The 13,685-nt window shown below is 48.7% G+C and overlaps 1 protein-coding gene across 5 annotated transcripts in view; it reads left to right on the top strand.

Annotated features, from left to right (window-relative positions):
- The window catches only part of CORO7 (coronin 7), a 62,732-nt gene that overhangs the window by 10,800 nt on the left and 38,247 nt on the right, over nucleotides 1-13,685 (top strand). For 4 of the 5 annotated variants that reach the window (XR_004967747.1, XM_036310657.1, XM_036310658.1 and 1 more), the window contains one exon: nucleotides 9,672-9,722. The exons of the other annotated variant lie outside the window; for it this stretch is intronic. Coding sequence is in view for 3 of the 4 variants with exons in the window: in XM_036310657.1 (XP_036166550.1) it covers nucleotides 9,672-9,722 (51 nt within the window). In the remaining variant the exon portion in view is untranslated. The remainder of the gene's footprint in view (nucleotides 1-9,671; nucleotides 9,723-13,685) is intronic. 5 annotated transcript variants of the gene reach the window in all.

Below are 13,685 nucleotides of genomic sequence, written 5' to 3' on the forward strand. Positions count from 1 at the left end.
CTGACCTGTGAAATGGGATCTGAGTGAGAGACATGAAGTGCTTTAAGCTGGTCAGAGGAGCCTGGAAGGCTTGGCCATAGACAGTGGACTTGGGTACAGGCTCTGAAGAAAGGGTTAATGACATGAGACATAAGAGGTTCTGGGAACTGCAGGTTTGGGTGCAGGGGCCAGGGCAGGGCTGTGTACAGAGAGCAGAGTCGAGTGCACAAGGGTTGTGCTTGTTATTGTAGAAACAACCAGAAAACACTGGAGTGATTAAAGCCAGAAGAGGGGCAGCCTGTAGTGTGAAGTGAACAGATTTGCATTTTGAAAACTCCCCAGCTGCCTTGTGGACAGAGCATTGCAGGGCCTATATCCAAAAGTAAAGGTGCTACAGCTTCTGGGGGAGGAGAGGAGTGTCCTCAGCCAGGGGTGGTACAGAGGGGCAGACTTGGGGATGACAGCTGTGGGTTGGTGAGGGGCTGGATGTGAGGAGTGGACGGTTATGATGCTGGCTTCTGGGTATTGGCTATAGGCCTGTTGGGTTTGTGTTACCTGGGACATTCAAGCAGAGATATCTTTTGAGTTCATGGATTAGGACTCTGGGCAGCAAGCTGAGCTGAAGATAGAAGGGTGGGCACTATCTGTTTATGTGGTAGAGTCTGTAAAGAGGTGAAGGACACTCACTTGTTGGATTTGGGGACATGGGTGACCTTCAGGACCTTTTGGAGTATATTGTGGCCTAAAGCCACATGTGAAGAATGGGGGGAAGGCAAGGAAAAGCCTGCAAGGGCAGTTGTGGGAAGTGTGGCAGGGATAGGGAATGGGGGACAGGAGCTAGTCGGGAGGGAGTATGCAGGTAAGGACACCTCTGAAGGAGAAAATGTGTCTGCATACTTGGTGGAATCTATTTCCGTTTCTACTATTTTTTTCCACCTTCTTGGAGGCCCCATTTCCTGGTTTTTTAAAACATTTTTTAAAACTGAATTTGTTTGTGTGGCATCCTATATAATAATGCAAATTGATCATCACACCCTCGCACAAGATGGCCGCCACAAGATGGCTGGCAGGGGAGGGCAGTTGTGGGTGACCAGGCTAGCAGGGGCGGGCAGTTGGGGGCGATCGGGCCAACAGGGGAGAGCAGATAGGGGTGACCAGACCGGCAGGGGAGGGCAGTTGGGGGTGACCAGGCCGGCAGGGGAGGGCAGTTGGGGGCAACCAGGCCAGCAGGGGAGGGCAGTTGGGGGCGATCAGGATGGCAGGGGAGTGGTTAGGGGGTGATCAGGCTGGCAGGCAGAAGCGGTTAGGGGCAGGCAGGCCAGCAGTTGGGAGCCAGCAGTCCTGGATTGTGAGAGGGATGTCTGACTGCCAGTTTAGGCCTGATCCCTGGGGGGTCCCAGATTGGAGAGGGGGAAGGCTCAGCTGAGTCCCTTTCCCCACTCCAGTGCATGAATTTTGTGCACCAGGCTTCTGGTCTGTATATATAAAAGCCTAAGTGACCATCTGACCAGTAGCTATGATGCACACTGACTACCAGGGGGCAGATGCTCAACGCAGGAGCTGCCAAGCTGCAGTGACTTGGCAGCTGTGGTTCTCGGGTGACACACCTGGAACCATAGAGGAGGGAGCCAGGAGAACTGCCCTCTCACAATCTGGGATGACTCAGGGGATGCCGGAGAGCTGGTTTTGGCCTGTTCCCTGTAGGCCAGGCCGAGGGACCCCACCAGTACACGAATCCGTGCACTGGGCCTCTAGTTGGTTAATAAATTACTTAGGTTTCAGGTGTTACAATTCTGTGATACATTATTCATGTATTGTGTATTCACCATCCCAAGTCACGTCTCCTTCCATCACCTTTTATCCCCACTTTACCCTTGTCAACCTCCCACCACTCCCCTTTCCCTCTGGTAATTACCATGCTGTTGTCTGTGTCTATGAGGTTGTTTCTTTTTGTTTTTTGTTTTGTTGATTGCTTAATCCCTTCACCCTTTTCACCTAAACCCCTTTCCTCTGACACCTGTCAGTTATCTGTATTTATGAGTCTGTTTCTATTTTGTTTGTTTGTTTATTTTGTTCATTAGATTCCACATATATCATATGATACTTGTCTTTCTCTGTCTGGCTTATTTTACTTACCTATTTCCTAGCCTTTATTAACTTTTCCCCTCATTTGGTTCATTAAACAATAGGTTCCAGACATTGGCCTGAGCTTTGGGTGTCAGGAGGTAAATAAGACTGGGCTATTGGCCCCTAAGAAGCTGCTGCTCGAGGACAAGGTGGTCATGTGGCAGCCGTTGCTCAGGCTAAAGGCTGGTGAGCATGACTTTCAAAGGGACAGTGAGGTCAGGGCTGGTCCTCTGGTATGAGCCCTCACTGAGGAAGGGACAGGCATCTCAGGCAGGGGAACCGGCCTGTCAGAGTCCTGCGTTTAGGCTGTGAACTCCGCCTCCAATGAGAAACCCTCTCTGTCCTGTGTTTCCTTGACGTGTGAGAGAGACAAGCACAGAATGAGAGGAAGGGAGAGGGAGGGAGGGAAGGAGGAAGCTGTAAGATGCTTCCCATCAAAGCCTCCCCCCTCTCAGCACCATCTCCCTGCTGGTGAGGAAACCTCCCTGATGCCTGGCCTGACTCCCATCCTACCATGGAGCGGCTCTTCCTCTCAGGGCCTGTGATTCCCCTGCTAGGCCTGGGCCCAACTCCACCAAAGTCCTTTCCTGTCCCCCTCCCAGCTTCTCCAGGCAGCCACTAGGGGGTGCACCTGCCTCATGGATAGTTCCCCAACTCTGCTACTGTGAGCCCAGAGGACATGCTGTCCCCCACAGCCTATGCCACCCCCTCTGTCCATCCGTCCCGTAGACCCCCATCAGCACAAGACCAGCCTCCAGTGTCCAGCCTGAGCCCTGGTTAGATGGCCCAACTACCTTTAGGGACTGCTCACGTACCAAGACTGTTACTGACTTGTGAGAGGCACTGCCATTGTCCTCATCCTACCAAGGGCTCTGGGTTTGCCCAGATCACAGAGCACCTGAGTGGTGGAGTTGGTGTTTGAATCCAGGTTGCTGGCTCTCCACAGTGGCTCTGCCACTCAGGTGTGAGTTGCTCCTGCTGCCAGGAGGGGATCTGTCTTGCTTGGCATTTCTTTGTCTCTCCCTATCCTCTGTCTCTTGCTTCCCTGTCTCTATTCCTTGTTATCTTTCCTCTGTCTATAGTTGTCCTCTTTCTATTGTTCTGTCTCTCCCTGTCTCTCTCTGTCTCCTGTGTCTCTCTGTTCCCTTTCTGTCTCTCTTTGTCTCTTGTCTCTCTCTGCCTCTCTCTGTCCTCTCACTTCTCTCTCTCACTGTTCTTTCTGCCTGTCTCTGTCCCTCAATGTCCTTGGCTGTCTGATCTCTGTCTCTAAATGACATCCTGAACACGAGGCTTTAGAGTGGAGTGGTGCTTTAGAGCTAATCCTGGACTGTGTGTGGTGTCCGCCTGACACATAGCAAGTGCTCACTAAACTAGCAGGGAAAGCTTTGCCAGGAGTGACCCAAAGAACCCTGGGAACCTGCTGAGGTGTGTCAGGAAAGCCTGGGACGGTCCGCCAAGGGAGGTGTGGCTTTCCAGGCCATCTCTGAGCTGGCCCCTCCCTTGTTCAGCTGCCCCTTTATTCCTGCCACTCACTTTCTTCACATGGCAATCTCTTCTCCTCCACATCACATGCCAGCAAGCTCATGTCTCCACATCTTTTTTCATGCTTTTTCCCCCCTTAAATATATTTTTATTGATTTCAGAAAGGGAGGGTGAGGGAAAGAGATAAGAACACCAATGATGAGCCCTAGCTGGTTTTGCTCAGTGGTTAGAGCATTGGCCTGCAGACTGAAGGGTCTCAGGTTTGATTCTGGTCAAAGGCACATGCCCAGGTTTCGGGCTTGATCCCCAGTAGGGGGCGTGCAGGAGGCAGTTGATCAATGATTCTCTCTCATTATTGGTGTTTCTTTTTTTTTTTTTTTTTTTTAAATATATTTTATTGATTTTCTACAGAGAGGAAGGGAGAGAGACAGAGAGTCAGAAACATCTATGAGAGAGAAACATCGATCAGCCGCCTCCTGCACATCTCCCACTGGGGATGTGCCCGCAACCCAGTTACATGCCCCTGACCGGAATCGAACCTGGGACCCTTCAGTCCGCAGGCCGATGCTCAATCCACTGAGCCAAACCGGCCTCGGCTTGGTGTTTCTTTTTCTTCCCTTTTTATTATTTTTATTTTTTAAAATATATTTCATTGATTTTTTTTACAGAGAGGAAGAGAGAGGGATATAGAGTTAGAAACATCTATGAGAGAGAAACATCAATCAACTGCCTCCTGCACACTTCCTACTGGGGATGTGCCCACAACCAAGGTACATGCCCTTGACCGGAATCGAACCTGGGACCTTTCAGTCTGCAGGCTGACGCTCTATCCACTGAGCCAAACCGGTTAGGGCTTTTTCCTTTAAAAAAAAAAATTACTGATTTCAGAGAGGAAGGGAGAGGGAGAGTTAGAAACATTAATGATGAGAATGGGTTTTGACAAATGCATAATGCCATGTACTCACCATTATAGTATCATACAGAATACTTTTACCAACCTAAAAGGCCCTGCGCTTCACCTATTCATCCCTCCCTCGTTGTCCCCAAACCACTGGCAACCACTGATCTTTTTGCTATCTTTTTCAGATTTGCCTTTTCCCAAATGCCATAAAGTTGGAGTCATACAATGTGTAGCCTTTCCACGTTGGCGTCTTTCACTTAGTAATATATATTTTTGGTTTCTCCATGTCTTTTTGTGCACTGATAGCTATTTTTTAAAATTATGGTAAAAACACATATAAAACTTAGCATCTTAACCATTTTTAAGTATACAGTTCAGTAATGTTAAGCATTTTTACATTGTTGTGAAACAGGTTTTCAGAACTTTTTCATCTGTAGAACTGAAATTCTACATCCATGAAGCAACTTTTCTTTGCACCTCCCCCAGCCCCTGGCAACCACCATTCTAATTTCTTTATGTCTATGAATTTGACTACTTTAGATACTGCATATGAGTGGAATCATACAGTATTTGTCTTTTTGTGATTAGCTTATTTCATTTAGTGTAATGTCCTCAAGATTCATCCATGTAGCATGTGACAGGATTTTCTTCCCTTTTGAGACTGAATAATATTCCATTGTATGTATATACCACATTTTGTTTCTTCATCCATCCATAATGGACACTTGGGTTGCTTCCATCTTTAGTTTAGCTACTGTAAATAATGCTGCTTTGAATGTGGGTGTGCAAATATCTCTTTGTGACCTTGTTTCCAATTCTTTCTTTTTTTAAAAAAAATACTAGAGGCCTGGTGCATGAAATTCATGCACGGGGGTGGGGGGGTCCCCTCAGCCCAGCCTGCACCCTCTCCAGTCCGGGACCCCCCAGGGGATGTCCAACTGCCAGTTTGGATCGGGCCTAAACCGGCAGTTGGACATCCTTCGCACAATCCAGGATGCTGGCTCCTAACTGCTCACCTGCCTGCTGCCTGATTGCCCCTAACTTCCCCCCGTGCCAGCCTGGTCGCCCCCAACTGCCCCCCCCAATGCTGGCCTGGTCACCCCCAACTGCCCCCCCCCCCGCCCCGTGGGCCTGGTCGCCCTCAACTGCCCCCTCTGCTGGCCTGGTTACCCCTAACTACTCCCCCTGCCAGCCTGGTCACTCCCAACTGCCCCCCTGCCGGCCTGGTTGCCCCCTACTGCCCCCCCTGCTGGCCTGGTTGCCCCACGCAGCCTGCTGTTCAGTCATTTGGTTGTCCCTCACTAACCCCCCCTGCCGGCCTGGTCGCCCCACGCAGCCTGCTTTCAGTCGTTACTGTGATGGTGTCCTGGACAATTTGCATATTCCTCTTATTAGTATAGATATTTTTATTGATTTCAGAGAGGAAGGGAGAGGGAGATGGAAACATCAATGATGAAAGAGAATCATTGATTGGCTGCCTCCTACACACCCCCTACTGGGGATCAAGCCCGCAACCCTGGCATGTGCCCTTGACTGGAATCGAACCCGGACCCTTCAGTCTGCAGGCTGACGCTCCATCCACTGAGCCAAACCAGTTAGGACTCCAATTCTTTTTGGTATGTACTCTAAAGTGAAATTGCTGGATCATATGATAATTCTATTTTTACTTTTTTGAGGAACTACCACACTATTTTCCTAGTGTCTTTACTATTTTACATTCCCACCAACAGTACCCAAGTGTTCTGATTTTGCCTCATTCCCACCAACACTTGTTATTTTCTGGATTTTTGATAGTTATCATCCTAATGGGTGTGAGATAATATCTCATTGTGGTTTTGATAAGCATTTATCTGAAGATTAGTAATGTTGAATATCTTTTCATGTTTTTTGACCATTTGTATAACTTTGGAGATAGGTCTATTTAAATCCTTCGCTTATATTTTAATTGGGTTATTTGATTTTTTTGTTGTGGAGTTGTATGAGCTCTTTATATTTTCTGGATATTAACCCCTTATCAGATATATGATTTGCAGATGTTTTCTTCCATTCCATAGGTTCTTTTACTCTGTTGTGTTCTTTGATTATAACAAAAGTTAAGCTTGATGTAGTACCACTTGCCTATTTTTACTTTTGTTCCCTATGCTTTGGTATTATATCTAAGAAGTCATTATCAAGTCCAACATCATGGAGCTTTTCCCCTATGTTTTCTTCTAGGAGTTTTATGGTTTGGGCTATTAGCTGTTTCTTGTTATCACGGAATGATACTCCATTATGTGAATGCACCACAATGTATTTATTCACCTACTGGGGATATCTTGGTTGCTTTCAGTTTTTTTGCAGTTATGATTAAAGTTGCTATAAACATTTATATGGACTTGAGTTTTAACTCATCTGGGTAAATACTTTAAGAGACAATTGCTGTATCATATGGTAAGAATTTTCTTTGCTTTGTAAGAAACTGCCAAAAAAAAAAAAAAAAAAAAGAAACTGCCAAACTGGCTTCCAAAGTGTCTGCATGATTTTGCATTTCTATCAGCAGCAAATGAGAGTTCCTGTTGCTCCACACCCTTGTTAGCATTTGGTATCTTCATTTTTGTTTTTATTTTTAGCTATTCTAGTAGGTGTGTAATTGTAACACATTGTTGTTTATTTATTTATTTATTTTGTATTTTATTGATTTTTTACAGAGGAAGGGAGAGAGATAGAGAGTTAGAAAGATCGATGAGAGAGAAACATCGATCAGCTGCCTCCTGCACATCTCCCACTGGGGATGTGCCCGCAACCAGGGTACATGCCCTTGACCGGAATCGAACCTGGGACCCTTCAGTCCGCAGGCCGACGCTCTATCCACTGAGCCAAACCGGTTTCGGCTGTTGTTTAAATTTACAGTTCTCTAATGAGATGTGATGTTAAGCATTTTTAAAAATATATTTTTACTGATTTCAGAAAAGAAGGGAGAGGGAGAGAGACAAACATCAATGATGAGAGACTCATTGAATGGCTGCCTCCTGCACGCCCCCTACTCGGGGTGGGGGGATCAAGCCTGCAACCCAGGCATGTGCCCTTGGCCGGAATCGAACCCGGGACCCTTTAGTCCACAGACCAATGCTCTATCCACTGAGCCAAACCGGCTAGGTTGAGTTAATTTTTATTAAAGGTGTAGTCTAAGTCTAGATGTATTTTTTTGCATGTGATGTCTAATTGTTCTAGTAACATTTGTTGAAAAAACTATTGTCTTTGCTCCTTTGTCAAAGATCAGTTGACTATATGGGATCTATTTCTGGGCTTTCTTTTCTACTCATTTAATTTGTTTAGTCTATTCTTAGGCCAATACCACATTGTCTTGATTGCTTTTGCTTTAGAGCAAATTCAGGTAGCATCAATTCTCTAACTTTGTTCTTCTTCTTTAATATTGAGTTGACTATTGTGAGTCTTTTGTCTGTCCATATAAACTTTAGAATCAGTTTGTTAATACCCACAATATAACTTGGAATTTTCACTGGGAATGCATTGAATCTGTAGTTTAAGTTGGGAAGAACTGACATCTTGATAACATTGAGTCTTCCTGTTCATGAACATGGACCATCTCTCTCTCCATTTATTTAGTTATTTGATTTTTTCATGAGCGTTCTATGGTACTCCTCATAGAGATCCTGTACATATTTTGTTAGGTTGATAGCTAAGTATTTCACTATTTTGGGTGCTATTGTAAATGGTATTGTGCTTTTAATTTCAAATTCCAGTTGTTCATTGCAGGTTCATTGTTGTTCAAAATATGAAAGTGTGAATCCATAGTGATTGAAACAAAGTGGAACCATCCCAAAATTTAAAAAGGAAAAGCTGCCCTGACCAGTTTGCCTCAGTGGATAGAGCATCGGCCTGCGGACTGAATGGTCCCAGGTTCGATTCTGGTCAAGGGCATGTACCTTGGTTGCGGGCACATCCCCAGTAGGGAGTGTGCAGGAAGCAGCTGAATCAATGTTTCTCTCTCGTCGATGTTTCTAACTCTCTATCCCTCTCCTCCCTTCCTCTGTAAAAAAATCAATAAAATATATTTTAAAAAATAAAAAGGAAAAGGAAAAGCTAATCAATCCCCACATCCCCCAGCTCTGGTACCCATCTTTAACACATGGCTTGTACTAGTCGACATCTTTCTCCTTGCTCAGCAAACTTGCAAAACCTATAAATACATGATTAGACAAATAGGGGATTTTGTTTCTTTTTACCAAGTAGGATTGCACCATGCCATGTTATTCTGCATCTTCCTTTTAGCACTTAAGAATTTATCATGAATACCCCAGCCAGATAGCTCAGTGATTGGAGAATTGTCCTGTTCACCAAAAAAGTTGTAGGTTGGATGCCCTGACAGAGCACATACCTGAGTTGCAGGTTCGATCCTGGTCAAGGGCGCATACGGGAGGCAGCTGATCGATGTTTCTCTCTCATATCAGTACTTCTCTTCTTCCCTCCCTTCCTCTCTCTCTCTCAAATCAATTAAAAAATAAAGAACTTGTCATGGCCAAGCCTGCAAATAATGGATTCAGATTCTGCCCCCTCTCTCCCAGTTCTTTATGCACATATGTTTATGTATGCACACACACAGATATAAAGTCCTTATATAGGTATAGGCATTTTCTTTTTTTCCTTTTTATCTGTTCCTATTGCCATCTTGGGGTAATCTGGAACTGTGTGCTAAGTGATGGCTAAGATGTGTAAGCTCATCATCTTGGTTAGACATCAAATTTTTTAAGTGTAGAAATGACATTGTCCCGTGAGCCCCTCTGGGCCAGCACAGGGCTGGACACACGTGTAGTAGCTGGTAGCCTAGAGTTTTGTTTTGGGTTTCAGTTTCTCCATCTGTGAAGGGGTCATGGTGATAACACTGCCTCACGAGGTGGTTGGAAAGATGGGGCGAGATCCTGCATGTAACATGCCTGATACTTAGGAAATGTGAACTCTTGTCAGTGAGTTCTCTATTGTGAGTGACTAAGGCAGGAAAAGGAGCCTGTCCCCTGTGGTGAGAAGGAGGAACCAGCCTGGGGAGGGGTCTCCTGGTGCTGAACACCAGCCCTGTATACTGAGGAGTGGGACCATCAGAGCCTGGGATCCAGGAGACAGGCTGGCCCCCAGGGACCCAGCCCACCCTAATTGCACTCTTGTTGCCTCCTCTTTGCTTTTCCAGGACAAGCAGCTGAGGATCTTTGACCCCAGAGCAAAGCCTGAGGCCTCCCAGGTGAGTTGTGTGGGCAGCAGGGCTTGGTTGAGGCCCAGTGGCTCCAATATGAACAGGCAGGGGCAGGTTCAGCCTCCTGGTTGACAGATTCTGCCACACCCCGTGCCCCTGGCCAAGGCCTATTGGGTGGGTGTGGGTCACCTAAGAAGTGGGCTCCAGCTCTTTCCAAGAAGCATATTCTGGGTCCTGGGAGGGTCTGCCTTTGATCTCAGGGTGGGGCACAGCCGGGCTTGCCCACAGCCCTTCACTGGAGGTGTCCTGTGGCTTCAGGAAACTAATTTGAGATTCCAGCTTCCCCTCTTTTAAGACCCTCATCCCCACCCACCCTTCCTGGCATGGCCAGCAGAGGCTAGCCACAGAGGAACCAAAAGACACAGTGCTGCCTTCTGCAACCCTCCAGTCTCATAGTAGGCAGACTCTAAGTCTTTGTCCAGGGTCTGTGGGCTGTGCTGGGGGTCCTGCCTGATCTGAGGGACACAGTAATGAGTTTGTTTGGTTTTGTTTATTATGAATGAGGTGTGTATGGCCCTATGAGTTCTGAGTGAGAAGGCTGACCCCTGGGTTCATGCTATAGGCATTGAGCCACTTCAGAGTCATTCCTTCATTCTATAGCAGCTTGGTGCCAAGCTTGGAATGTTCTGTGGTGAACAAGACAGACACATGGGGTACTTTCCAAGGGGTTTCTCTTGCTGAGGCAGTTTAGTGCTTCCCTGAGGAGATGGCTCGGAGCTGAGGCCTGAGTGTTGCAAAGGGGACAACCAGAGGTGGGATGAGCTTGCTCCAGGAGTGAGTGCCACAGAGGAGAGCCAGGGCCCATGGTGAAGGGCCTCTCACCTTTGCTGTAGGAAGCCACTAGAGCGTTTTAAGCATCAATGAGCAGATTTACATTTTGTAAAAGATTTTTAAAAAAGAGATGAGGGGGTTTGCACTTTTTAAAGGATTTTTCTAGAACCTGAGGAGACTTCTTCCCTGGGAAAGGTGAAGTTTAAGGCCCTGTTGCTAGCTCGGGAGAAACTCCCAGCGAAGCCCCGGTCTCATCACAGATGTCCTGGTCTCCATTTCTAGAGCTTATTTCCCCACCTGAGTAGAGGAAGGGATAATCCACCAGCTTAAACCCAACCAGCAGTAGTTAGGGGCCCTGGCAATCCCCTCCCACCCCCCTGCACACACACACATAGGTGTGCCTACACAATCCCCCTCATTAGCCATTGCAACTTTTTGCCCAAGACTGTCCAGTCAGTTCCACTTCTGGCTGGCTGAAGACCAAAAGGAGGCTCTGCCCTGACAGGTGAACCAAGCTGGGCAGGAGTGGTTTTAGCACTCCCCTCCCCCAGGCCGTGCCTCTGTGGCTGGTGGCGATGGCTGAATCTGAGTGTTAGGGCAGTGAGGGTGTGAGCAGTGAGCTTCACTGTAGCTTTCTGTGGCTAGTCTCCAAGCTTTTGCCTGGAAAGGGGGTCCCAGGCTCAGCTTGAAAGAGGGAATCTGAAGCCCTGTTCCCCCAGCTTTCTCAGGTTGCCCTCTGCTACCCAAGGCTTTGGGGAACAGTGTGTGGCACCTCCATTCCTGCCCTGACTGGGCATTGCCAGCTTCCCTGGCCTGAATGTTTTCTTCCTTTTCTTCGTTTTCCTCCTCTTTTTCCTCCTCCTCCTCTCCTTCTCATCCTTCTCCAGCAAGGAGGGGATGGTAATGGTGCTGAGGAAGAGATTCAGTGGCTGTTGTCCAAGGGGTTCCGAGTGCCTAGAAGAGGGAGGGAGAAGATCTGGTTTTGGAGGGAGCCCCCCTAAAGGGGCTTCTCAGTGAGGAGACCTGGGAAGAGCGTGGGTGGCTCCCACCCACTCCCTGCTGCTGGGACAGTGCCTGTGCTGGTGTGGGGGCAGTGAGCCTGGAATGCTGCCTGTGCATGGCCCTGCCCCCCTACTTCCGCCTAGGGCATCTGGCCCACACCTGGCTTCTATTAGGAAAACCGCTGCTGGCGGCCAGGGTTGGTGTGAGCCGAGGGGCCAGCTCCAGGGATAGGCCTTCTGGGAACACCATCTCCTGAGATCCTCTTTCCCCACTAGAGGGGAGCATTTGCTGGAGGAGGGGTCAAGGAAAGAAATGTTGCCCTTGGTCCAACTTCTGTCCTCCCTGCTCCAGTGGCTGTCCGTCCCCACAGCCTGGAGGCTGGTTGGGGAGGCCTGGGAGTCCTTCCTCCGCTGCCTTTTTTACCCTATATCTGACATGGAGTAGGGGATGCTTGGGCAGCTCCCTCCTATTAGCATGCCCTGCTTTGTTTTTAGATTACACTTATGTCCCAGGCCCTTGGCATGAGCCACCTCCTTCCACCCACTACCGCCTTCCACCATTATGACTGGCCTATGAAGTCTGCCCTTTGATCATTTCTGCCCCAAGATCACACAGCTGAGTAGCAGAGGCAGGTGTGGTCTGGGAGCCCCTGGACCCCTCTGCTGTCCCTTCCCTATACCAGAGCCCAGGTGGGGGTGTCTGAGTCCCTGAAACCATGGGTGTGCCATGGAAAGTATCAGCCCATAGCTGAGGGGGTGTCCAGGGAGTAGTGAGGCTTTAGTACCCTGTCAGGGGCAGGAGTGGGGCTGGGACAAGCCTTCTAACCTCTGGTGTGGGCAGGTGGACCTGTACCTTCTGAGCACCCTTGTGTGTTGGACAGGCCTGGGGGGAAGGGCACCTGGAGCCCAATACTGAGTCTAGCTGAGAAAGGAGCATGGGTGAATGGGGTGGGTGTCTTACCATTGGAGAAGGTCCTCTCACTTGAGGAGGGAGCGCAGGTCAACTCCTCCAGCTGCCCTGCCCCATATAGGAAGTGTTGCTATGGCAGCAGAGAAGGGATTTGGCTGCACTGCAGCCAGAATGCTATGCTCCTGGTGCCCCTCTGCTGGGCAAGTACTATTGCCTGATCTCAGCCCTTCCTTTTCTCTTATGGAGCCATGGGTGAGTGAGACATGGGGGAAGGGGGATTTCTCCACAAGCAGGGTACCCTGCTGGCTGTTCCCTGTGAGAGGAAAACCCCCAAGGCCTGGCCTGCAGATTTGGAATTACCACCAGTGGCTTCCCCTGGGTCTCCTTTTATAGGGCTGGAGCTTGGGTTAGCAGGATGCCTGGGTCCTAGCTGCAGCCTCCCTGCTTCCCCAGGAGAATGAGAATCTGGGGATCTGGAAAAAAAGGCTCCCTTCCCTGAGTCCCACTGAGGTGCTGAAAGAACTTGCTATTTTTTTTTTTTTTTATTGACCTCAGAGAAGAAGGGAGAGGGAGAAAGAGACAGAAACGTCAGTGATGAGAGAGAATCATCGATTGGCTGCCCCTTGCATGCCCCACACTGGGGACTGAGCCTGCAACCCAGGCATGTGCCCTGACCAGGAATTGAACCATGACCTCCTGGTTCATAGGTTGACGCTCAACCCCACTGAGTCACGATGGCCGGGTGAACTTGCTATTTTTGAAAATGAAAATCACACCCATGATCAGGAGATAGAGGAGAGGGGAGGGGGTCAGTGGCCTTCCCTTCCCCACCCATGGCCCCTGGGAAGACTGAACTGGGTGTGCCCACCGTGTGCACTCTGGGCTCAGCTTAAGCTCTTACCTTGTCTTCACTTCTTGGTTTGGAGACTAGAAGGTGCAAGTGGAAAGCTGCAGGGCAAGCGGGACTCACCAGCCCACACTGCCCACCCCAACTGTCTGGGCCTGTTTCCTCCAGTGGGCGTTTGTTCAAGGACATTTGTTGGATATCCAAGGTGGCCCAGACGCAGCCAGGACTCTGGGCTTTTTGTGGCCCAGGCTCTGCTGCCTTCTAGCTGTGGCTCTGTCTCCTCGCCTGTCTTCACCTCAGGTTCCTCTTGCATAGATAGAGAGCAATAACCATGGACTTAGCCCACGGGGGTAGGAGGCTCAAATAACCAACAGGTGACTTGGGGTAGATAGCTCCTGCTCTCTGGGCTTTTGGTTTCTGCA

Source organism: Myotis myotis, unplaced genomic scaffold, assembly GCF_014108235.1.
Source record: "Myotis myotis isolate mMyoMyo1 unplaced genomic scaffold, mMyoMyo1.p scaffold_m19_p_5, whole genome shotgun sequence".
Taxonomy (NCBI): Eukaryota; Metazoa; Chordata; class Mammalia; order Chiroptera; family Vespertilionidae; genus Myotis; species Myotis myotis.